General features: G+C 39.7%; 1 protein-coding gene across 7 annotated transcripts in view; it reads right to left on the bottom strand.

The window, feature by feature from the left end:
• The window catches only part of NEO1 (neogenin 1), a 237,694-nt gene extending 215,249 nt beyond the window's left edge, over positions 1-22,445 (bottom strand). For 3 of the 7 annotated variants that reach the window (XM_045795258.2, XM_045795257.2, XM_045795256.2), the window contains exon 1: positions 21,270-21,727. In XM_045795258.2, the coding sequence (XP_045651214.2) occupies positions 21,270-21,396 (127 nt within the window). In that variant the 5' untranslated portion in view covers positions 21,397-21,727. Of the gene's footprint in view, positions 1-21,269; positions 21,728-22,105 lie in introns of those variants that run through there. The other 4 variants (XM_045795255.2, XM_045795254.2, XM_087856799.1 and 1 more) reach the window with 2 other exon arrangements.
• Between the last annotated feature and the right edge of the window lie 2,255 nt (positions 22,446-24,700).

Below are 24,700 nucleotides of genomic sequence, written 5' to 3' on the forward strand. Positions count from 1 at the left end.
CTCTGGACCAGAGAGAAGGGAAGATGATCTTAAAGGTCCCCTTCCAGTTAAAAAAAAAAAAAATTCTCGGATTTATGAGTTCTCACAAATGCACACACACGTGGATGAAATAATTTTACAATAGGTCAGCACTATTCAACTTGCCTGCATGGGCTGAATGAATTCCTTAGCTGCTGACAAGGCCTCATATGGCACAAGAGAAGCCTTCAACTGGCTCAATCTCCGCATGGACAGTTCATGCTAAGAAACACCTTCCCCTCACCTCTATCAAGGGGCAATAATCACCAAGACGTACTTTCAGATACAGAGTTCCCCCAACTCAAATCTGTTCCCACTTCTGGAAAAGTAATTAAAGATGCATGTCTTCCTGATGATGCATCATTAGCTTTTTTTTCATTTTAGGAAGTTGGCATATATAAAAGTGGACCACTCATTTGCTATTTAATCATATACTGCTTTGAGAAATATGGATTCTTATGTTATCTCATCTTACATTAGACAAGTTCCTTTAGGGCAAAGCTATGTCTTACGCAACTCTGTACCTGGCATAACAGTATCCAGCAAATACAGGCACCAAAAACAAAACAAAACAAAACAAACACTACCACCAGCACAAGCCACCCCCATCCTGAGGGAAAAAAACCAAAACCAAAACCAAAAACAAAAAAAAACTCTGCTAAGATAAATGGCTGCTTGACTTTCTACTTAACTTGGGATTCCTAGAAGGCTGGGACTGTATATCATATCACTTACCTCCATGTATGGTCTAAAGTCTCATTAACCATGTCACAGAATGTAAATAACCGCTACAGAATCTAAGCCTCACCCTCCTCATCTATAAAAGCAGAAAGATAAATGATTCCTCCTATGACTCTGTAATTTTTAAAGTCCTTCATTCAAAAATGAATATTTCTGGAGAAATTATATGCCAAGTATTATTGCATTAGGTCCTGAAGATACAGAGATAAAACTTATGGCCACTACCGAGAGGGCCGTGGTCCAGTGATCATAATTTGAATCCCTCCATCTGGCCTCTGCACCCTGCCTGTCCTTGGTTGTAGTTTGCCCAGGTCATGAGATGCCAGCATTTCATATGCTTGCAAAGCAATGAATACAAGCAGTGACAAGAAAAAGGAGGCTGAGGATGCCTGGGTCAATGGAAAAGACTAATGGAAAGGGGACAGTCACACTGGGAGGGGTGTGAAAGTGACACAGAGAAAAGGGCCATATATGCAAGAAAATAATTCTATCTGCCTGGAAGCATTAATTGTCTTTATAATCTAAATAACACGAGAGTTTCCTGACACATTGAAAACCCATTTTATTACACTGAATATTATAGTCATTTCTGACAGCTTCCAATGAACCGCAGAAATAAGGCACAAGAAAAACTAACAAGCCAAAGAGCGCTTCATTTTAGCCATTATCTACATTTCTGTTTTTCTTCTCCCTATCTTACTCATGAGTTTAGAATAACAAAATGGCCAAACAGAAGGCTAGGTTAGAAGAGAGTGAGAAGCAAAGGGATTGTCTAATCTTGAGACAAATAAAATAGTTAATTAGCCCCTGAATAACAGAATTGGTTATAAAAGTCCCCACTTTTAGACACAACAGGTTTTTAGAGATGGATGTCTGAAGTGAATTGCCCTGAGGTGAAATTCTGATTGCATTTACAATGTATCTTAACTATGCCTGAGCTGTTACCTTTATCTGCTTAGACATGGATTGAGTCCTCAAATGAGCAAAATCTGCTGTGTAAATCAGGTACTTAATTAAAGAGAAAAGCCTAGTAGGCTGCAGGGAGAAGTTTGCTGAAATGGTGTATTAAACACTGTAATAGGAAGAGGCTTTTTTCACTTATTAATTCTATCATTGTCAGTCAAGAGTAGTTACTGTTTATGCATCTTTCATTTAAGATTCTAGTTTAGGGTAAATATTTACTGAGAACCTACTATTGCCAAGATGCTCATGGACCCCGAGCAGATGAGGGGGAAAAAGGCATAGAAAACAATGCTATCCCCATAGAACTTAAAATCTTGTTAAATCTTCTAGTCTGCTATATTTTCATACATTTTAAAAAGTATTGCTAACCCTGCCTCTCTGATCCACTAACTCCCCAACTCTCCTGGAAACTATTTCTTATCAATCCTCTTCATGCACAGCAGAAAGCCTTGCTTCCTTACTAAGAATATTCACCTATTCTCATGCTCCTTCCCTCCAGCTTCAAAGAGTGGCCTTATCACTCCTCCTCTCTGATCTAATCCCAATCTTTCTATTTGTGCTCAGAACAAACCCCATATTCCCCAGGAAACTTATACTATAGATTATTTCATCATTTTCCTTGTATATTCAAACTACCTTCCTCAAACAGTCTTCCATTGCCTTTTAAATATGCCCAAGAATCCCACCCACTAAACACACACCTCACTCTTATTAGACCTCAACCACTACATGTAGTTGTCCCCCTTTACAGCTAAATTTCTGGAACTTTCCAGGGCCTTCATTTCCTCCCTTCCCACTTAACTCTCGAACTGCTTCCAAATTCTACTTAAAGGTCTTAGTAAGGCTGCCAATGACTTGTGGATAGTTAAATGCAAAAGATACTCTCCTCTTCCAGCAAAATTGAGACTCCCTTCTTGACTTCTGTGATACAACCCTTCCCTGGTTTTCCTATTTCTCCCCTCACCTCTCTCATTGTATAAGAGCCCATCCCTCTCAACTCAACCACACTATAAGCAGACGACACAAATCTATAGCTCAACAGCCCCCTGGATAACTCAAAGGCATATCAAATTCATTAAGTCCAAAATTAAACTCATGCTCTTTTTTGCCCCCCCAAATTTCTTTCTTTCCCAAAATACCACCACCATACCACTACATAAATCCTAAAGAACCCTAGGAACCACCCTGGACACATTTCTTACCACAATATCCAACCCATCTCCAAACTCTATTTTATCACCTAAATATCTTCCCTGTCCATAAACTATTCTCCACTTCCATCATGCTAATCCAGGTTATCTTTGTACACTACCTAGATTACTATAACAGCCTAAGTGTGAGACAACACCATGACTATCACCATCTCCACACACATAAACACACTTTTTTTTCTTGCATGTATTATAATGGTTAGGTTATTTAATTACCTTTTACTGAAGTTTCAAATTCCTTACAGTTAGGCAAAGCACATATCACCTGTTCCTATATAGTCCTTCTCTATCTTATTCCCACTAGACTGTGAACTTGACCAAGACAGGGTTTAAGTTTTAACCATCCTCATGGCCCCAATATAGAGCTTGGCATACAGCATGTACTGATAAAACTTTACTGAGTGAATTAATCTGGATTTCACTGTTTTGGAAAAAGAATGTTTTAAAGTTTATACACATAAGACTTTCAGTTTAACTTTTCATTTGTGTTCCTGCTACCAAAAGTTGAAGCAGATAATAAAGCAAAACTAAAACTTTTAAAAATTTATTACGATTTTGGGGCACCTGGGTGGCTTAGTCAGTTAAGCATCCAACTCTTGATTTTGGCTCAGGTCATGATCTCAGGATCGTCAGATCAAGCCCACGTCAGGCTCCATGCTTAGCTGGGAGTCTGCTTGAGATTCTCACTCTCTTTTGCCCCCATCCTCCTCTTTTAAAAAAATGAATTATAATTCTGAGTCTTCCAGATATTAGGTTAATGGAATGCAGTCCAAATTCTAATGACATTTTACAGCTAAAAAACCATTAAAAGTCATTAAACATAATATGATTATTTCCATGGAAAAACAACTACAAGACTTCCTGAGAAATGGAATTCTTTTTCAATATTCCAAATGCTCTTAGCTATAAAAAGACATTTCTTAAATACAAATGAATAAATAGCAACTACACCCCATCGTATGCATTATATTTTTCCTTGGAGAGAAAGTTCATCTTAAGATTCTATTCCTTTTAAATTCAGAAGCAATTTTCTGAGTTTTTCCTCAGTCAAATTTAGAAAATAGTTCTCAAGCTTTGTGAATAAGAAACCACTCAGATGCTTCTTAAAATGCAGATTCCCAAGGTCCCGAACCACAAATTTTATCTCAATAGATAACGATGCCCTGAAACTAGTGACTACACTTTAAGAATCACTCAGTCACGCTGCCATTGGCTGAAGCAACCAGTCCCTGTGAAGGCCTCAAACTAAGCTTAAGAGACACTATAAACCATTGAAGTTTGGGGAGGGGGGGGAACCTCACTTCTATTTTCTTCTATCTCTTCCATGATTCATTTTCATCATGAAATTATCCTGTGTTACGGTACACAACAAAGGTTCACTAAATATTTCCTGAACTGAACTACTGAATAGAACTTATTTACAACTTATAAAATTATACTTCATTTGATTAATGTAATTAAAGGTATTAATAGTTTACAACATCTCACAAAGCACTCCACTACTTCCAGATGTTCTAACAATTGAACAAGTGTGAAAGCCATTGCATTAAAAACTGAAAACCTGGAAGCAAGTGTACTCTGCCATATCAAGTTTATAAGATTACATGAATAAAATAATGTATTTAACCTAAGATGAACAACACATAAAGAAAATTAACTCCTATCAGGACAAAGCATTAGTCAGGAAGACCCAATTTAATAGCTTTCGCTAAATCGTACCATTCTTGTTGGATGTAAAATGAAGACAGCTAACTCGCCTTACAGTGTTATTTTATATCTGCAACAGAAGTAACACTATTCTTCTTGAAACAGCAAAATGAAGCTAGCCATTTTCTTTTCCAACCCACCTTTTGGCCTCAACTGCCTGCTTTTCCTAATTCTTCTATATCCGATCTATCAAGCCGCTTCCAAAAAATGGTTTCCAGACAGGCTAACTCTAGATTTAAGGCTAAAGTAACTTCCTAATTCTTTCCCTAAGTAAAAAGTAGCATAATGAATATATCATGCTTCTACTTTTCTCTGTTTCATGTCCTACCTTACTAAATTCTGAATTGGACTCCTTATTTTTTTTAAAAAAGCCATGCTATCCTACTTCCCATATATGTGTAACAGATGAGTAAATTCAATCACATATATAACATAAGTCCTGGGTTTTGATAATAAATGATCATCTGGTCAGAGAATATAATGAAATTTACTATATATACACAAAAAACAGGTAACAAAACTGAAATTGTAAATAAGATTTTACCAGAACACTTTCTACATACATAGAAATTATTATCAGTATCTTTATAAATATTCATTTATATTCAACAATGTAACTAATGGGTTAAAAAATCGAAATTTTAAATGAACATTGGTACTTTCATTCTCCCAAAGAAAAGTCTTTCAGCCTCAGAAAAAGGTATCTCTGCCTCAAGAATAGTACATAAGATTAAGAGACCTGCCCATGTCTGTAATCCCAAAACCTGGCACAGCTTGGGAACAAGGTCAGCATTTGCAAAAATGTACAATAAAAAAATGTCCCATTCTATTAAAAAATTCCTATCAGATAAGAGTTAGTCTATTAGAGTCCTTCAGGAATTGCATAATTATAACCTATATGCACATAAAAGTAAAAAGAAAATAACAAAACTATTCTTTTTTAATTGAGTCAGACACCAAACTAAGCCAAGTGAAAAAGACAAAACAATACAGTGTAGATTATCAATTCAAGATGGCAAAACTGAGCTCCTCAATTTAACCAATGCCCACCTGACATTCCACCTCAATATCCACTGAAATAACCAAAGGAATAAATTTTTTTTAAAAGAACAAAAACACCTGGGGAAACAATCTGTAGCCTACTGAAAATCACAGAAGAGTACCAACCATAAATGGACTAGGGAACCTCCAAGAAAAAGGCTGAGAAGCATTCATGTTGCGGATAACGTGCTAGGTAAAGTTTAGGGATGGGGCCAAAAGAGAAGGGGCATTACTGCTAACTCCACAACCAACCACCAACGCTGAATTGTAAATTTTTTTATTTTCACGCTGAAAACAAATGCTTTCTCAGTAAACCTCCCTGTTTCATAGCTGTCTGACTATACTTTGCCTCTAATCTCTGCAAATCAGCAAATCAATGATCTAGCAATGTAAAATTATTACAAATCTAACATTTTCCGTTTTTTCATCTGGACCTGAAACGTTAGAACAGGAACCCACACAAGTTCAAAAGAGTCCATCTCTACCAGCAATACTGAGCACATATAGACACCATCCCGTCATCACAATGACGCGCCAATGGATACTTGAAAAGACCCAGAAGCTAGAGGAGTGATTGTTCCATTAACTGGAGCAAGTTTTTTTCCCTGGAACATTCACTGAGAGAGAACAAACTTTAAAATATCATTAGAATTCCCAACTGAGAAATCTCAACCGTAGAAACCCCCCCCCCACTTAAGAGAATACTATATATATGAAGAGAGAACAATCTGAAATAAGGGAAGACTGCTTTCAGCCACAAAACAAATGAATTATCTTTTTTAAAATATGATAGGGGCAATAAATTGCAGACTGAACATGACAAAAAACCAGACAAGCTTGAATATTTCTCACCAAACACAAATAAGAGAAAAGATGAAGGGGGCACTGTGAGAGTTCAGCTCCCAGGAATGACAGATTAGATGGTTCGGACCAAATCTTCCACTGGAACAACTGAAAAAAAACTAGACAAAATACAAAATATCTGTGTGAAGGCAATCCAAGTGATGACGCGTTAAGGGACCAATACCAGGAAAATGAGAAGATCCAAAGAGAAAATCTGGTATTTGAAGCTGCTTCTTGTCTAGAGGTATCTGCAGATTCTAAAGGCCACTACTACTGAAGAGCCACAAACTCAAGCCCTGCGGGGACAAAAATGAGATGAGGGCCTGCCAAGGAGGGGGGTGAACCCCTTAAGCTGTGGATCAAGACCTCAAAGGGCTACATTCAAGAAGTAAGGGTAAACCTAAAACATTTCAACTCATAGGGTCTGAAGCCCAATTTTAAATCATCTCAAATCCAACCCTGAATGGGTTAAAGTAACCTGAGATCATTATGTCTCTAGTATAACCACATTACCAGAAGAGAAGCAATGGTAAGTCCTTTCTGGAAGAAGACAGGATCGTTCAGACTATTTCTATTAAGTTTTCATACATAATTCCTGGCCCTCAATCACAAACAGGCACATAAAAAGACAAAGCAACTCCCAAATCAGGAGAAATGACAGACATAAAAGCAAACCTTCATGGGAACACATATGACAGGATGGGTTAAAAGAATAAAGATACAAGATGGAGAATTTCAGCAGGAACCTGGATACTATGGAAGAAAACAGAATGGAAATTCTCTAACTGAATAATATAATAAATAAAATCAATAAAAGGAGTGCTGCCTCTGGTTAGAATGTAGAAAGTCACAAGAGACTGTTGCTCTTAACCTAACAACCCAAATAGGGCAGATAAGCTACAAAAACCCATAGTCTTTCTGAACCCATCAGTGTGATGAGGATTCAAAGACCTAAGTCAACTTCTCCAATGGGGAAGAAGAAATATCTGAAGAGATAATGGCCAAGAACTTTTCATCCCACAGATACAAGCAGCTCAACAAGCAGGATAAATACAAAGAAAATTACAACTAAGCACATCACAGGTACATTTCTGAAAACCATAGAGAAAGAACAAATCTTAAAAGTGATCAAAGACGGAAGGAGGAGGAGAAGCACATTATCTACAAAAGAGGAAATTAAGGCTATAGCTTGACTTCTCATTAGAAATGAGACAGCAGACAATGGAATGGCATATTTAAAGGGCTGAAAGAAAAAACTATATACTAGAGTTCTACACCTAATGCCTTCCATCCCCTGACAAACAAATCGAAGGTGAAATAAAGATGTTTTCAAACGGACAAAACCTGAGTGAATTCACCTCCCACAGACATAACTCCTAATGAAATACTAGAGGATATTCTCCAGGCCTGAGAAATGATCCCAGACAGAAGCTCAGAGATGCAGAGGGAAATGAAAAGCACTAAGAAAGTAAATATATGGGCGAATCTAAATGAATAATGACTTATAAAATAATAACGTCTTATAAATCTTAAATATAAAGAGAACTAAAATACATTAACAGGAATAACAAAAACCAGAGGAGAAGGACAAATAGAATTAAGGTATTCTAAAAGGCCTTGCATTGTCCAACAAAAGGTAAAGAAGTCAAAGATGCATTTAGGAACCATTAAATGAATAGCAAAAGAATATATACCTGGTAAGCTAAAAGAGAGAAAAACTGCACAAGTGAAAATAACCAAAGGAAGGCAAGAAAAGAGAGAAAGGAGAACACAGAACAGGCAAAACAAATAGTAAATAATAAAATGGAAGATTTAAGTCCATATATATCAGCCAAATATATCATTAGTATATCATTAAATGGGAATAGACCGAACACTCTAGTAAAAGGACAAAAACTGTCAGACTAAATAAGAGAACCTAACAGTATGCTACATAAGCAACATAAAGGTAAGACTACAAAAGACAAAATAAAAGGATAGAAGCACTTAAACACTAACCAAAAGTCAGGCGAGAGAGCTATATTAGGATCAGAAAAAGTAGACTTAAGGTAAATAGCATGACAAGAGATAACGAGGAGTCCATTCACCAGAAAAATAAAATTCCAAATCTGTACGCGTCTAATAATACAGCCTTAGGTGACACAGAGAAGGGAGAAACAGAGTGTCATGGAGGAAAGAGACAAGAGAGCAAGTACCTCTAGAATTCCAGAAAAAGAAAACAGTATAGGTAATGAAGAAATAGAAGAAAATTGTCCTACCCTAGCAGAGACGTGTGCATTCAGAACAAAAAGACTCACTAAATAGAGAAGTCACATCACACAGACATTTTAAGTTAGAAGAATTCAACCACATATGAGAGAGAAAACGTGGAACTGACGTAGAACGAGCCATTCTCCCTGCCTGTCAGTACGAGCGTGCGATCTGAGACAGGAACTTGTCCTCCCGCTTGAGCTCAGCTGCGGTGTGCCTTACTGCGAGCATCGCATCACACCACAAATTCAGAGTGTTAAAAAAATGTTTCTGTACAATATAAATGCAAGTGTTCCTCTTCGTTCAGTACTTAACAAAAGAAATAATTTCTTCCAACACTAAAAGGAAAAACCATCTATGCCCAACATATTGGGAGACGAAATACCAGCCTCCCCTGTGGGACTTTTCTGAGGTCTGTTGAAGGGAAATATGATAATATGCAGTTTTCATATTACTTCTGATTTTAAGCCTAATGCCTAACTAAAAACGCAGCTCCAGGGTAGCAGGCTGGAAAAAAAAAATCAATTAATAAAGTCCCACCTAGTCCTATCCTGGTGAAAATTCTGTATCTCAAAGTCCACACACTAAAAAAAAAAAAAAAAAAAAAAACTACAAACATACAGATTAAAATACTAAAAAGCTGTAGTAGATATTAATACTATGTACAACATTAAATGTGGGGGTTACAGGGAGAGCTGTCCAGTGAGTTTTGAAAGCAAAAGACTGTGACACAGGAATTTTAATATCGCCATCAAGTTACTATGCATATGCAGAGGCAAATTTTAAAGCTTAAGTGTGAACAAAATGGAACTAACTACTAAGTTAGTACCACGATGTTATCTGATATTTACCCACAAATTTTAACGACTGACAAGACTAATTCTGAAGCTGCAAAATCTCTACTGACTACAGCTACTCTGAATACTGTGAAGAAAGAAGTTCATTCTTCCACAAAACTGCCACAAAATTTTTTAAAAAGTGAAGATTTCTTCTGAAAGTGGCAAAAATTAACTGCTCAGAACTTCTCAATACACATTGTCCCAAAACTTCTTCCTGTGACTTTGAATACTCTCCAGAGAAATCAATGTCTCATAAAAGATGCCCACAACATCTAGCAGGAAATAAATGAAGTCTTAAAAAGCAGATATGGGATGATAAGGTTAATTTTCAGGCATTAAAAATTGCAACAAGCACCGTCTCTGGCTTCTCTTTTAGCACTGCAATCTTTAAAAGATTACCTGGCCTATGATTTCATCATCCAATAATCACCTCTTCACTTCATAACAAATGACAAACTTCAGAATAAAAAAATGAACCTTTTAAGAAATGGGTCACTGATCAAGAACATTTCAATTGATTTTGCCTTTACTCTGCCTCAACTCCTATTGCTCTTCACTTCATCCTCCTTGTCAAAAAAAAAAAAAAAAAACCCTATTCATCTAAAAAGCCTCCTCATGCCTTCAACAGCAGGTCAAGTCCTACCTCCTCCAAGAAATTTAACCAAATACTCCAAGCTAAACAAATCTTTATCCTCCTCAACATACGTGCCCTCATTAACAATCTAATTATACACAACCATCAAGTGAAAGTATAAAACAAATCATATAAGCACTAGTTAACTTTCATGTATTTTTAGCTAAGCTCTTCATCGTTTATAAAATAAAAACAACAATAACAATGGTTTGCATTTAATGAGTGATTAAGATAAACCAGGCTCTGTTCTAAGCATGGACACCTATTTACTCATTCATCTTGTACCTCAGCCCAGCAGGATGGTCAGTGAGTGAGTGAGTGAGTGAGTGAGTGAGTGGGGGTGTGTGTGTGTGTGTGTGTTCATTTAAAGTTGTTCAGAATTGTCTTTGTAAGCCCCCCCTTTCCCTCCCTAGCACTCTAACCTAGGGCCACACCGTGCATGCAGGGGTAAGGGAAAAGAGCCAATATTACTTTGGCACTATCCCATTTATTCATATAGAGGTTTGTGAATAAGATATCCACAGGCAGAGTGAACTTCATTATGTTACATATCTCTGACTCTAGGTACTTTTCCTCTGCAGACAGGGTAATATTTCCCTTCCTTTGGACACTGAACTGTGGGTATATGCTCCAGTCTTTGCCCTCTGTTTCCTTTTTCCTTCCTCAGTGATACGATCTACCCTTACGACGAACACCTATCCAGATTATTCCTGAACCTGTATTTCTAGCCAAGAGAGCAGTCTGACTTCTCACCTGAGCCTAATTCTGTAATGCCTTTACAGAGATGTTCTGCTGCCATCTCAGACTCAGGTGTCCAGAATGGAAATAATATCCTGTCCCTTGAACTTGTCTCTTCTGCTACATTCTTAATCCATTTTCCACTTGAAACCACTTCAGTACCTTGAGCCAAACTGGCACTGAAGTATTTGATTAACTGAACTTACTCACTCTAAACCTAAGTTTCTTATCCTGTCTTAAAAGAGGTATTGGACCTGCTTCAGTTCCTATTTTTCACTCAAATCAATGAATAAAATATTTATTTTCCTTCCAAATAGAACAGCTTGAAAGCTTATGAATCCGTATCAAGTGCACACGAGCAGTGGTTAGCAGAAGTCAGATGAGCAGACTGACTCCATTACTCAGTTCACTTCTCAGTAAGTTAAAAATCGCAAGCAACCATGGGAGTATTGACAATTATAAAATTTAATATTGCTCCTATTCTTAATTATGTACTGTTTAATTTATATTTATAAATGAACCTAAGACTCAAGAATGAATATAGGAATTTGAACAAAAGACCTGAAGAGACAATTCTCAGAAACAAACCATCAATAAAAATCTGAAAAGATGTTCATTCCGTTAACAATTTTAAAATATAAAATCTAAAGAGATGCATTTTTTTTGTCTATCAAACTGGCAAAACTAAGAAATCTGAAAATTACTATATTGGCAAAGGTGTGGGGAAATAGGCACACTCTCACTCACTGTTGACAGGAGTAAATCAGTCTTTTGGAGAACAATTTAGAAATAACTATCAAACATTTTAATACACATGCTCTTTAACCCTACAATTCCACATCTACGGACTTATTTTATAGTATATTTGAACATGTACATGAAGATATTTGTAAAAATGGGTTCACTGCATATGTTTGCAATAAAAAAAACTGGGAGCATCAAATTGGAACTGGTTAAATTAAGCAGGATACATCTATAAAATACCATATGGCTATCAAAACAGCTATGATACATTTCTATGTACTCACATGGAAAGATGTCTTTAAAGCAAGCTGGAAGACAGTATGCACAGCACAACCCAACGTGTTAGTTTATGCATGCACTAGTTGTTATATATGTATTATACACTTAAAATATTTAACTGTAAATATAAAACAGAAATTCCAGGGCACCTGGGTGGCTCAGTTGGTTAAGTGTCTGCCTTCGGCTCACATCATGATCCCAGAGTCCTGGGATGGAGCCCTCGCATTGCCAGGCTCTCTGCTCAGCCAGGAGTCTGCTTGTGCCTCTTCCGCGGCCCCTCCCCACAACTCTCAAATAATTTAAAAAAAACTTTAAAAAAAAAAAGTCCATAGCTATTAAAAGTGATTATCCCTGGGGAGAAGGTTGAAGTGTATGATTTCACTATTTTACATACTGTTTGAAGTTATATAGTGTTTTTCATTTTTTTTAAAGTCAAACCAACAATTAACTTCACCTAAAAATTAAAAATTCAGATGCAGTACATATTTTAGCAATCAGGGTTAGAGATGCTGCTAAAAAAGATAAATTCCATGGCCAGAGGGGTAGGGACCAGCAGAGAAGGAGCTGTGCCCTGCCACCTCACCTCTCTTCCTATTCACATTTCCTGTTCTCCACCTCAGGTGTCAACCTGGCCCATACTATTTTGAGGTGATGTGAGACTCCAGAGATCTCCAAGGTTAGATAGATCTCCCAAACAGCAACTTGTATCTATAGTAAAAGGGGGGAAAAAGGGCAAGGGGCAGGCAAAATCCATTTGCTGTGATGGAGAGGGAAAGAGACTTTCTTGAACATGGCTGAGACAATTATTTCTGTTTAAGGGAAGATATTTGCATTCTTATGTTTATTTTAAATCTCCTTCCTTACCAAGGTCACAACTTGCTGTTGTTAGGGGGCATTCCCAAGATAGCCTCTACCCACTTTTGATCAGCAATGGGCTTAGAAATCAGACGGTACAATCTGTTAGAAATCCACATGAATTAAAGACAAATAGGCTCTAAACAAAACCTCTGGGACTCTGAGAAACTTATTTTGATGCACAGACTTCGAAAACTTATTTCTCTTAATCCCTAGTCGTCAGTTACATTCTAGAGGTAAGGGTGCATATGGTTGAATCTATGTAGGTGAGGTGGCTATTAATAAAGGGGCTATTGCCATAAGAAGTGTAAAAATCCCTTCGATATTAACACTACATAAATTTAAAACAATAACCCCACCTCAAACTTCAAATGCTTTGAAGAATTAACCAAAAAAACCCTTAAATTTTAGTTGCTGCATTAAAAGTTATGCTATGAATAAAAAGTTATTGATAAAACATAATTTGTGATTCTGTCCCTAAATTTATAAATTATAATGCTATCATCTTGACTAGACCTTATATAACAAAATATATCTAGGTGATTTTTTTAAAGGTTTTATTTATTTATTTGAGAGAAAGAGAGACAGTGAGAGAGCACGCACCAGCAGGAAAAGGGGCAAAGGGAGAGGGAGAAGCAGGCTCCCAGATAAGCAGGAAGCCCAATGTAGGCCTTGACCTTGGGACCCTGGGATCATAACCTGAGCCAAAGGCAGATGCTTACCTGACTGAGCCACCCAGGTGTCCCCGGGTGATTTTTTTCCCCACTTACCCTACAACTGAAAAACAAATATTCTGTATCCAGCTTCCATTTAGTATCATGTTAAAAATTCACTCCGCTCAGGACTCATCAGCAACTTTTACTCGCTATTACTGACCGATAATAAATTCTGAAAAAATAATCAATCTTCACATTTCCCAAAGACATGGAAGTAGCTGCACCCCTAGATGGCTCCACTATTAGAATTCTCATATATTCAAACATTTCAGTAACCATTTATTTCACTTAGAAGAAATGAAAAATAGCTTCCTCTGAGAATTCTAGTCTACTGACTTGGTAAAACTAAGTTAGGACTACTCAAAAGCTACAAACCAAAATTATGAGAGAAAGCAGAACTATTACTTGATTAACAGGAACACAGTGATTCCAGAATTTGTTTTTCCACCTACAGCAGTAATGACACTTTCTCCCTCCAAATCAAGTTATCTACTATCTGTGGGGATGTCTTATCTCTGCTATTAGACCAAGGCTTCCTAAGGATAGAAACCATGTCCAATTCATCTTAGTTATCTCCACAGTGTATAGCTTTGTGCACAAATAACCATCGATAAAATGTTTGCAACTAGCCAAAATTACCTAAATTTTTAGTTTTGGTTATAAACTGGAAAATTAAATTTAAAAATTCTGGCTATTAAAAAAATCTTGCTATGAAACAATTTTAAAGGTTATTTTCTTGGTTTTTAAGAGTAAAAGCAAAAAAAACACGCATTTGACTTTCAGACTGTCCAACTGCTAACTCCTTTCAAGAAGAATCCAAGTACTGATTTCCATAAAGTTAAACATATATAACTACCACCTCTCTCTCTCTCTCCTTCTCCTTTCTTTACATGAGGGAATCAAAAGAAGGAATCACAACCTGCTCGTTTCAGCCAGATCTATAACGTGGGCAATTTGCTTTACATTGCTTATAAAGCCTAAGAATAAGCATCTAATATTTCAAGTAATCCTGCAACTTAAAGCATCTCACAATTTCGTAACACTTAAATCTTTATTTCTTGAAATCAGCCATAAAGCTATTTTTACACAAAATCATACACAATCCTGTTTACAAGCAACTTAAAAGATTTCCCTAATCATATTCAACTTCATGTCAGAAAAAAAAAGATGTACCATAACTGGAGCTCTAGAGAATGACAAAAGGTTAATTCTTGCATCCAAGAACAGAAATGATGAGTGTTCAAACACAAGAACTGAATAGAGGTCATTTAGATATCCACGACTCAATTTTATAGACTTCAGAGTTATAGAAACTTGGAGCGAGAAGGGACCTTTGAGATTACCTATTAATTAGGTAATTAACCCCTGCAGTTAACTGATGAAACAGAGAAGCTATAGGACCTGCATTTTAAAATAACGGACTGAACTATTCAAAGTTCACAATTAAAGGTGAACATACCTTGAAAAAGTTGTAGAAGTACTAGTAAATGGTATTATTCTTAATGATATCATTACTCTACTATAATAAATGGAAACCTGACCCTCATAAACACACAAAAATTATCTTTTCACCAATAATTCCAAATGTGGGGATCCAAAAAATAGAAGGGAAACACCATACACAGGAAGATGCTCATGACAGCATTTTTTATTATAGCAAAATACTAAAAACAACTTCAGCATCCATAACAGGAGAATAAATAATTAGAAGCAGTATGCAGTATAATAAAGAGCATAAGCTTTGGAGCTGAAAAAGACCTGGATTCAAATGACAACTTCTCCACGGGGGAGCTGTGGGACCTTTGGTCACTTAATATTTGAGACCCAGTTACCTCATCTGTAGAATGGGGAGATGTTACCATCTCCCTCACAAGGTGAAAGAAAGAATTAATGCATGTAAAAGAGCTTGGCACAGTGCCTAGAGTTCAGTGAGTGTTCAATAAATACTACTTTTATTGGTCACTATTAATGCCATATTCATACACTGCAATATTATACAGACATTTTCAATAATGGTTATAGGAAAATCTATACATGCTGGAAAGATCTCCAACGCACTGTTAAAAAAAAAATCAAGTTGAAAAGCAACAGGTAGTATGTTCCTTCTTATGTGTAAGAATACAACTATACACACATATGTAAATGCAGAAGAAAAAATACTAAAAGTGGTTATTTATGGGTAAAAAGGTATTTGTTGGTAGAAGTGATACTTTACTTCTATGTTGTTTTATTTCAAACACATTTACATATTTTTTAAATAAGTTTTAAAAAAAATTATTTAAATATAATATAGCAACCAAAAACTGGCATAATGTTAAGAGAGAACATCTACATATAAAGTTGTACATACATTATGGCTACAATGTAACACTGATGTGTCATATTAACAGAGACTAGAAAGAAATATGCCAAAATTATACCAGTGGGTCTAAGTGACTTTTGTCTCTATTTCCAAAATTTCTTAATCAAAAAACTCTTTTCATTCTAAATGAATCCAAAATTTGGGTTATATTTTAATATCTTTCACTGGTTGTGTTCCATGACAAAGTCAATTTTTTAAAATCATAAACACTAGACTTTTCATCACCTCAGGTAGCTATCTGGTCAACATGATCTTATCTATGGTCATTTCTTCTGTTCTCCCATTGTTCATACAATTTTACCTAGAAGCCAAAACACCTACCAATGACATGGTAAATACCTTCCAACCATACAGAAGTCACTAATAAAATAAAGTATTTGGGAAAAGACTATTAAATAGGGCCTAGAGCCTCCATATATAATGAGATTAATGTTACCCCAATATTTTTTTGTTAGTGTACAGAAAACTCATAAAGAAGAAACCAACAATGCTCAATTAAGCCAACAGAAAAAAATCTACACTTTCAAAAAATTTAAGAGAATTACATTATTTTTTAGCAGTTCATAAAACCATTCCACAAAGAAACAGAACTTTACAGTTTATAAGCAGTTTTATATTTCACTTTTCTGACAATCCAGTTAGGTGAGCAAGGTTACCTATAGCCCTCAACACATACGAGAGGAGGTATGGGCCATGAGTGATATCCCAAATCCTCTGCCTCATATCCTAAGTCTTTTTTCATTATCCCACATCACATACTAATTTTCATACAGTCTGCTAAGAAGAGCCACATTTCTTACCTCCTTTGAACATTCTGCCTAGAAATCTACAAATTCTTTTATACCTCATTCTGTTAGGCAAGCAGAGCAGGACATCAGTCTCTGTTTACAGAAGACTCAATAAAATCATTGATCTTTCCAAAGATGACAAAACTAATAAACACTAAAACTGCAGCATATCCAGAGGAAGATGACTAAACTCACAAAGGATCAGAAAAGTAAGTAACGTGAAGACTTGCTGAAGGAATAAAGCATAATTCAGTTAGAAAGAGAAGGAGGGGAAAGCGACATACTTGCATACACACAAATGCTGTCATTAGACACATGAAAGGCCATCATACAAAGAAATTAGACTTGTGCTATATGGCCCTAAAGGGTAAAAACAAAGGCAATTCAACATTCATTCAACAAACATTTACTGGTTATCCACTCTGTTCCAGATGCTTCTGCTATGCCAGGTATACAAAAGGTAAATAAGAGAAGTCCCAATCCTCAAGAGGTTCAGACAAGTTGAGGAGACAAGAAAATAAATAACACAAGATTTAAAAGCACTCAGAAAGCTATGGAACAGAGAGAAAAACGCCTCTAACTCTCTTCGGGCAGGAGAATAGCAGGTAAAAATTCACTGTATGATGAATAGGAATCTCAGAAGTAGACAACATGGGAAGTGGCATTAACAGGAAAAAAGGACAAAAAAAAAAAAAAAGGAAGACAGGACAGCATGTCAAAGGCATGGGGACATGAAGCTCTGCTGTATCTGAGATGGTGGAACACCAGGTACGCATTAGAGGTGCCAAGAGATGAGGCGTTAAATTCAGGGTGGGAGAGGCCAGGGGTAAAGAACACAAAAGGCCTCACAGTCTTCATGCCAAGGAGCGTACACTCTAACACTCAAGCTGTGGAACGCTAATAAGGGATTTTAAGTAGGAGTATGGCATGCTCAGAAAAGGACGTAGGAAAACTCATTCCAGCAGAAGACAGATGTCTGGAGGGTAACAACAGAGATAAAAGAATGAATTACGAAGCCACTATTGTTAGTCTACGTGGGGACGGTGATGAAAAGATTCAGATTCAAGAAGTATGTAGAGGGTAAAAATCAAACAAAAGTATTGGCTATAGGAATGAGGGAAAGGGGAGGGTCCAGGATGCCTTACTTCTAGATGTCAACCTGGGTGAATGCCGCACAGAGATGCCCAAGACAGGTAATACCAGAAGGCAAATCTATGCGATCATTCAAAAATGTGAGAGCCCGGGGCCAGGAATTGGTTTGTTCCTGTCTAGAGAAAAGAGGAGTGAAGGAGGAGAGAAGCAGAGCAAAAATGAGCTTACCCTTGGTCTTGTGTACACATAAGGCGCTCCTCAGTGAAGCTACTGAACGGCACGTAAAGAAGAGTGGACCAGGAGAGTAATTAGCTTACAGGTAGCAACCGAAGACAAGACCTAAGGAGATCAACTCTGACGCCAACATTTAATAAGGGAGTGAAAGAAAACCTTGAATAACAAGCTGATCACAAAAGTAACAGCTGAAATAACAGAGTAATGCTGAATAAGGCAAGAGAAAAGGGGGGGGATCAAGAGGAGTGGGAAGGTTGAAAATTAAAGTTAAATGTGCTGCCTAAAGCAGTTTACTGGCAGAAGTCATTCAAAACAGGAATAGACCACTTTGTGAGGTAACGAATCACATCATCAAGTAAACAATTCAGTCAGACAGCGCCATCCATGTGGGATGCTGACGACAGGATTCCTCCCTTAAAAGAGAAATGTAGCTACAGTACACCTCTGAAATCTAGGACAAGGTTAGCCTTACCACCATTGTGACATGTCATCAAACACTTTTTTGCATTCTGACCAAGGAATGGAATATTCGATTACTCTAGTAAAAGTTTTTTAAAAGATTTCTACATATTTCGTGTAACTCACAAGCAACCAATACTGGATTAAAACTTCACTAATTCTGCTCTCGGCGTACAGAAAGTTGCTGGAGAAAGTGTGGAAATAGCTCAACTGGTGTACTTTAAATTCAAACTGATTTCAACTGAGCTCTCAACACTGGCTTCCCTAAGTTCCCCATTCTTGCATTTCAATTCTACCCCATCACCATTCCTTAGCCTTCACTCTGATTAGAGAAGACTTGCACTGCACAGACAGGCTCCTCTGTCCTGATCTCTTTCCCTAGGTCCCTACCCATCTTTTCAGAAATCTTCCCCTCCTTTCTTCCTAAAACCAGGCAGTGTGCCTAATCATTTCCAACCCTCCACAGCTGACCATTTTCTATCACTAGTTCATCTCCCTCCTTTGTCCTCAAAGTCTACCCTAAATTGGAAAACCATTCCATTTATCCTGCTGTCCCACACCCTAATTTTCTCCTTTTCTACCAAATACCTCCATCCCCCTACCACCTACTCACTATAATCCCCTGCAGAAAGGTTGGAGTTCACCCCTCTACAAAAATAAAAAATTAAAACCACAGACAAATGACATGGGATCTACTGACCACTTATTTCAGTTGCCACTTACTCAGTTCTCAATTCTCTCGATCTCTCTGCAGCTTATGACCAGCCCCTTCTTATTGCAGAAATGAGAAATGAGACAGAGTGGCTTGTGCAAAGCACTCTGAACCAAGAATCAGATCTGGGCTCTCTAGTCCCTACTAATACCACTAACTGGCTGTGAACCTCCCCACCTCCAGTCCTCCTCGCCCTTTGGATCTCACTTCTCAGACACCCTGACACCCAGACTAGGTGAGGTCCTGGCAGTATACACTTTCTCAAAACCCATTCTTCTCCTTTCTAGTGCTTACCACATTACTCAATTACATAATTAGTAGTTTAACGGCTATCTTTTCTACCCACTCACCAGACTGGAAGCTCCATGAAGGCAGGACACACATTTAAGCAATGCCTGAACCGCATAATCACAAAATAAAAAGCCCATCAATTGAATCAATGTTGAAAGACATGTTTCAACCACTTCTAAGAGACTGCTTACATGACTTTTATTAACCTAATAAAATTATTAGTATTTTATTTATTTACAAAATTACTGACAAAATTCTAAACAAACTCCACTAATTACCTAAAACATACATAATATGAACTACATGTATAAAATTAAGAGTAAGAAGGAATCTGTCTTCCAAAATAGTTACATTTCTCTTGCCCATCCACAAGAATAGAAAGGTTGGATCAGTAAATCTACATTACAGGCCCCAAATGTGTATTCTAACCCAGGTAGAGGCTGAATGTGCAAGTGCAGTTTTGATACTAAAACACTGTTGTTTATATCAATGTTTAGATAATGTCCACTGGTATTCAGGTTTAAAGCTTTTCTTTAACATTGGCAAAAGCCATGAGCTAATAACACTCTGCAAGGAAATCAAAAGAAAGTTTATCAGTCAAGTTACATTTGCAGTGTGATTTTAAGTATCATTCAGTATGAATCCGAGAAACAAGTGAAGGCTTGGCGGTTAGAAGCTGCCACTGTGCCTGATCAGAGGGCTTTCAAACGCAAAAATTTCAGATCTCATACTAGCAGGTGAGAGTTTTGTTAAGTTTTACACTACACCACCTTGGTCAAACAATTTAAACAGATTACATGCTAATTTGCCCTTCAACTGCTGAGTGTATCCCGCTTCTCAACTACAGCGTATGGTCTTCTACAGGCAGGCTTGGCGTTTGTTCACTGGCCCCCTTAAAGAAACAGGGATGTAGATAATTTCAATAATCTATGATATTTAAAAATAACACCTGAAAATGGCTTTTCAGGCTAAATGTAGATATTGCCACTTGGAAACATAAAGTACTTAAAATCCGATGCTTAGACAATTCCCTAGGTTAAGAGCAGTTACCAGGCTGTAAATGTAGTTGTAATCCCCAGGAAAGAAGAGGCATTTCATAACGGAAACGCTAACAGATACAATCAGTTGGAGCGGTTCTCCAAGGCGCCCTCATCGTTAAGTCAACACCAGCGGTTGTGAGGGGGGCAATTGTGCCCCTCAGCCACCCTCTCTCTTCCGCAGCCTCGGGGCTACAATCCCCGCACGAGGTGGCCCTCGAGATCAGCCGGCGCTTCCCTGGGACCTCAGCTGGGAAATCCCTAGCCAGGGAATGCGGAGTTCAAGCCCCCCTCCCCCTTCCTTTCCTGAAAATTAATGAATTGGCCGTGCGATTGTTTATTTAATGAGGTGTGTAGTGGCCTCTACTGGTGCTTGTGTGAGCACAAGAATGTCCCACTCTTACAAGTGGGATGAGCCTGGGGGAGGGGAGGGAGGCGAGGGGTGAACCTGCCTCCGGGTACAAAGCGCAGAACTAGACCCGGGAGCCCCCGACGCGCCCCCGCGGCCGCCCCTCCCCCGGCGGCGCCCCCGCCCGCCTACTTCACTCTCCACCCCGCGCGACCCCCTTTCTCTTTGGCAACCGGAGCCGAGGCAGAGAAGTTCCCGCACGTTTCCTCCAGGATCCTAAACAAAAACACCGCAGCCACCGGTGCGGGTGCGGGTGCCGCGCCCCCGCCCCCACCCCGCGCCTCCCGGGCCCGCGCCCCCGCTTACCTGGGGACTGCGGCGGGGAACCGCTCCTGGCGGCCGCGGCGGGCACCGGGCGCCCGAGCAGCAGCAGGCAGCAGAGCCAGAAGGAGGAGGTGCTGAGGAGTAGCCGGGCTCCCCGCTCCGCCGCCATCTCTGCCCCGCGAGCGGCGGCAGCGGCGGCGGCAGCGGCAGCGCCGCGGAGCCCTCGCCTCCTTCCCTCCCGCGCGCCTCAGCCGGTCCCTCGCTGCAGGCTCGGCTCCCGCGGCCGCCGCCGCCACTGTTCCGCCCGGCCCGGCCCGCGCGGCCCCTCTCGCGGGAGGGGAGACTCGGGGGCGCCTCCCTCCTGCAGGGGGGCGGAGAGGGGAGGAGAGCAGAGAGGGGGGAGTCAGTACATTCCGGGCCGGGGTTGAGGGGGGTCGGTCTCCAGGTTCCAGGCGCCGCCACCCGCCGCCGACTCCGGCTCCACACACTAGTGTGAGGGGGGCGGAGACCGCGGGCGGCGGGGGTGGGGGGCGGGGGCCCGGGGCGCGCACACCCGCGCACGCGCAAGCGCGCGCCTCCCTCGCCCGCACCCCCTTGGCTCCGTGCGCGGCCCGCCTCCGCTCCAATCCCGGCTGCCGCCTCGCCGGCCGCGGCGGCGGGCCTCTCCCCTCCCCCTTCTCCCCGGAGCCGCGGGCGGGCGCGGGGTGCGCGCGCCGGGCGCTGCCGCTGGCGTCAGGGAAACCCCGGAGAAGCGGATCCTCCTCCTCCTCCTCCTCCTCCTCCTCCTCCCCACGGCCGCCCGCTCGCCGCAGCCCCTCGTCCCCGCGCGCCCCCGCCGCCTGCTCCTCGCCCCAGGAAGAAATCCCCCCCCTTCTCACCTCCTCTGACGCCTCGGGCTGCGGAGACCTGGGGGCGAGAGGCGCTCCGAGCTCAGGCTTGTCCGGGAGGCCGGAGCGGGAGCGCACCTCTTCTCAGCCTGGGCCCAGGGCCTCTATATAGGGCCTCAGAGGAAACCGAATGGCCTCCGGGAGGAAACCTGGGTGCGCAGAGGGTCGGCGCGGGGATTTATGTGCTCGCCAAAAACAATAGCGATCCCGCCCGGCTCTTGCTGGGACCTGGCGCGGCTCCCGTGGGAGGGGGCCCACCGCGCCGCCGCTGACCTCCAGCTTCCAGGCCGGGCCGCCCTCGCCGCGCGCTTCCCCGGACAGGGCCGGGGCCCGCGCCCCCACCCGCTTCGCTCGGCTCCGGTCCAGGGAAGCAGGGCGCAGACAAAGGTGCCCGGTGTCCACCCCTCCAGCCCGAGCGGGGGCCGAGGCTGAGCCCCAGGGCTCCCCGGGGCTAATGCTCTGCCTGTAGCAAACCTTTTACCTATACCTCTGCGGGGCACTTCGCTCTCTCGAATCTCGAGATCACGTCTTCCGCCGGTAAACCGGGAGCGAGAGGAATGTGATTTTGAACACTTGGTCATCGTGAGGCAGCACCCAGGCTTCCCAGAGTTAGGGGAAAGCAGTTTGTAGTTACACTGCTGTTGGGAATACTGCTAATTTTATAAACTGCACCCATGGAAAATTTAAGAAAATCTCTTTGTGTGGTTATGCGCTTGAAGAGTCAAGTCTTGTTAATATGAGTTGGATTTTTGTTCACTGCTCTGTGTAGTCAATAACCAAAATGTGTTGCCTCCCACGAGAAGATGGCTATTTCTCTGATTTCCACATCCCGGCGTGCCTTCTCGTAATTATTTTCTTCAGCTATTTTCTTTTATTCTGAAGTGCCAAAATAAGCAATATAAGGCTTGCGTTAACATTAGGAGGGAAGAGTTCAGACTCCTCATAAAACCTCTTAGATCATCAAAACGGTGGAATTAGGAACCCTCATCCCAGTTCTTTGAAACAATTGACTCCTAAAAGAACAAACATGCTTATTGTTTTCGACCAGGGAAACAATTTAAATATCTTTCTGTTTTGGTTAGAGTTGTTAACCAGCAAAAATATTTTCTAAATACCCCTGATTGACCTGTTAAATTAGAAATAGATTACCTCCCAATTACTTCACAAGTATTTGCTTAATTAACCTTTAATAATCACATCATGAATAACGTGATTATTCAGTTTTCTGAGATAATTAATGAGAAAAACCCTTTGGAAACTATAAATTGCCTCGCAAATGTTAATTTTCAGATATCTTTTCTGAGGCTGAAAATTTTTCATTAGTAAAACTATGAAATGTATAAGGTGACTTCTAAAATGAAGCTTAAATTTATCTCCACGTTGAAGAAATACGAGTTGTGGCTAATAATCAGATTGATTTTCATGTATGACTTTGGTGAACTGTGCCACAATTGTCTCAGCCCACTGTGTACATCGGGGTTAAATCAAAAAGTTTAAAGCACTTTCTGTAAAACAGGGTAACTAGATGGTGTATTTCTGACTTGTAATTAAATCACAATTTTAATTAAACCCACTCTAACAAACCACTAATAGATGGAGCCCCAAATAAAAAGTTATAGATTCTATATCAGTTCAAGAAAAGTAACCTGGGCACGTGCTTGAATTCAGATTCCTCACCTTGTTGCAATGTAACCGGCATTGTAGATATCCCCTTTAAAAACCAGCATTTGAATTCATTAACCTCTCTTCTCTTCACTAAGGCATCTCTAAGAGATTCTCGTAGGCATCTTATTTATCATTTTCATCCTCCCAACAAGATTTTCAGCTAATACTTCAATCCACATTTATACTGCTAATCAACATACTTTATGTGGTCTAAACTATTAATCTACAGAGAGATATTAAGCCATTCGTGAAATTAACACTTTTTTCATCTAAGTTAGAACATGAGGCCCATGTTCAAGGAATAGAGCACAAAGAAAGTTTTAGAGCAAAGAAAACAGACTGGCCATTGTATGTTGGTGTAAGTTATCAAAGTGCAGGCCAAAAATAACTAGACCAAATATTCTTGTGAAATTTATTCTAAATGTACTTTGATATAAAAATTAAATGAAAAATTAATAAAGCCAATGAATATAAAACTTGGTAAGAATCTTATTCTCTGTAGTAAAAGGATTATTTTTCAACTTTAGAGAGGCAATATATTTCAGTGTTTAATTGCTGGCACTAATTAGATTCTGTAGTTGATTCCCTGGCTGAATACCAGTATCCAAGGTAGCGAAGAAGAAAGCTAGCCCCTGACTAGTAGATCCGAGTATAGAAAACTTCCTAGACACAGAAAATTTTAACTAGGAGTTACACATGTCATAGACACAAGAGTTTCCCTACACAGGTGTTGACATTTTTACATTCACCCTTTACATTTCACTAGGTAAGAATTTTTATTTCTCCCTTTCTCCTCCCAAAGCCACCTGTTCTAAGGAGCCATCTCTGAATTAAGCCTAATTAAGAAGGATATGTGCTCCTTAAGGACAAAGCCTACACAATATTAATTTTGCTCGTTACACGTTGCTTAATTAATCATAT

This window comes from Ursus americanus, chromosome 28 (assembly GCF_024610735.1).
Source record: "Ursus americanus isolate L20-20 chromosome 28, mUrsAme1.1.p, whole genome shotgun sequence".
NCBI classification, from domain to species: Eukaryota; Metazoa; Chordata; class Mammalia; order Carnivora; family Ursidae; genus Ursus; species Ursus americanus.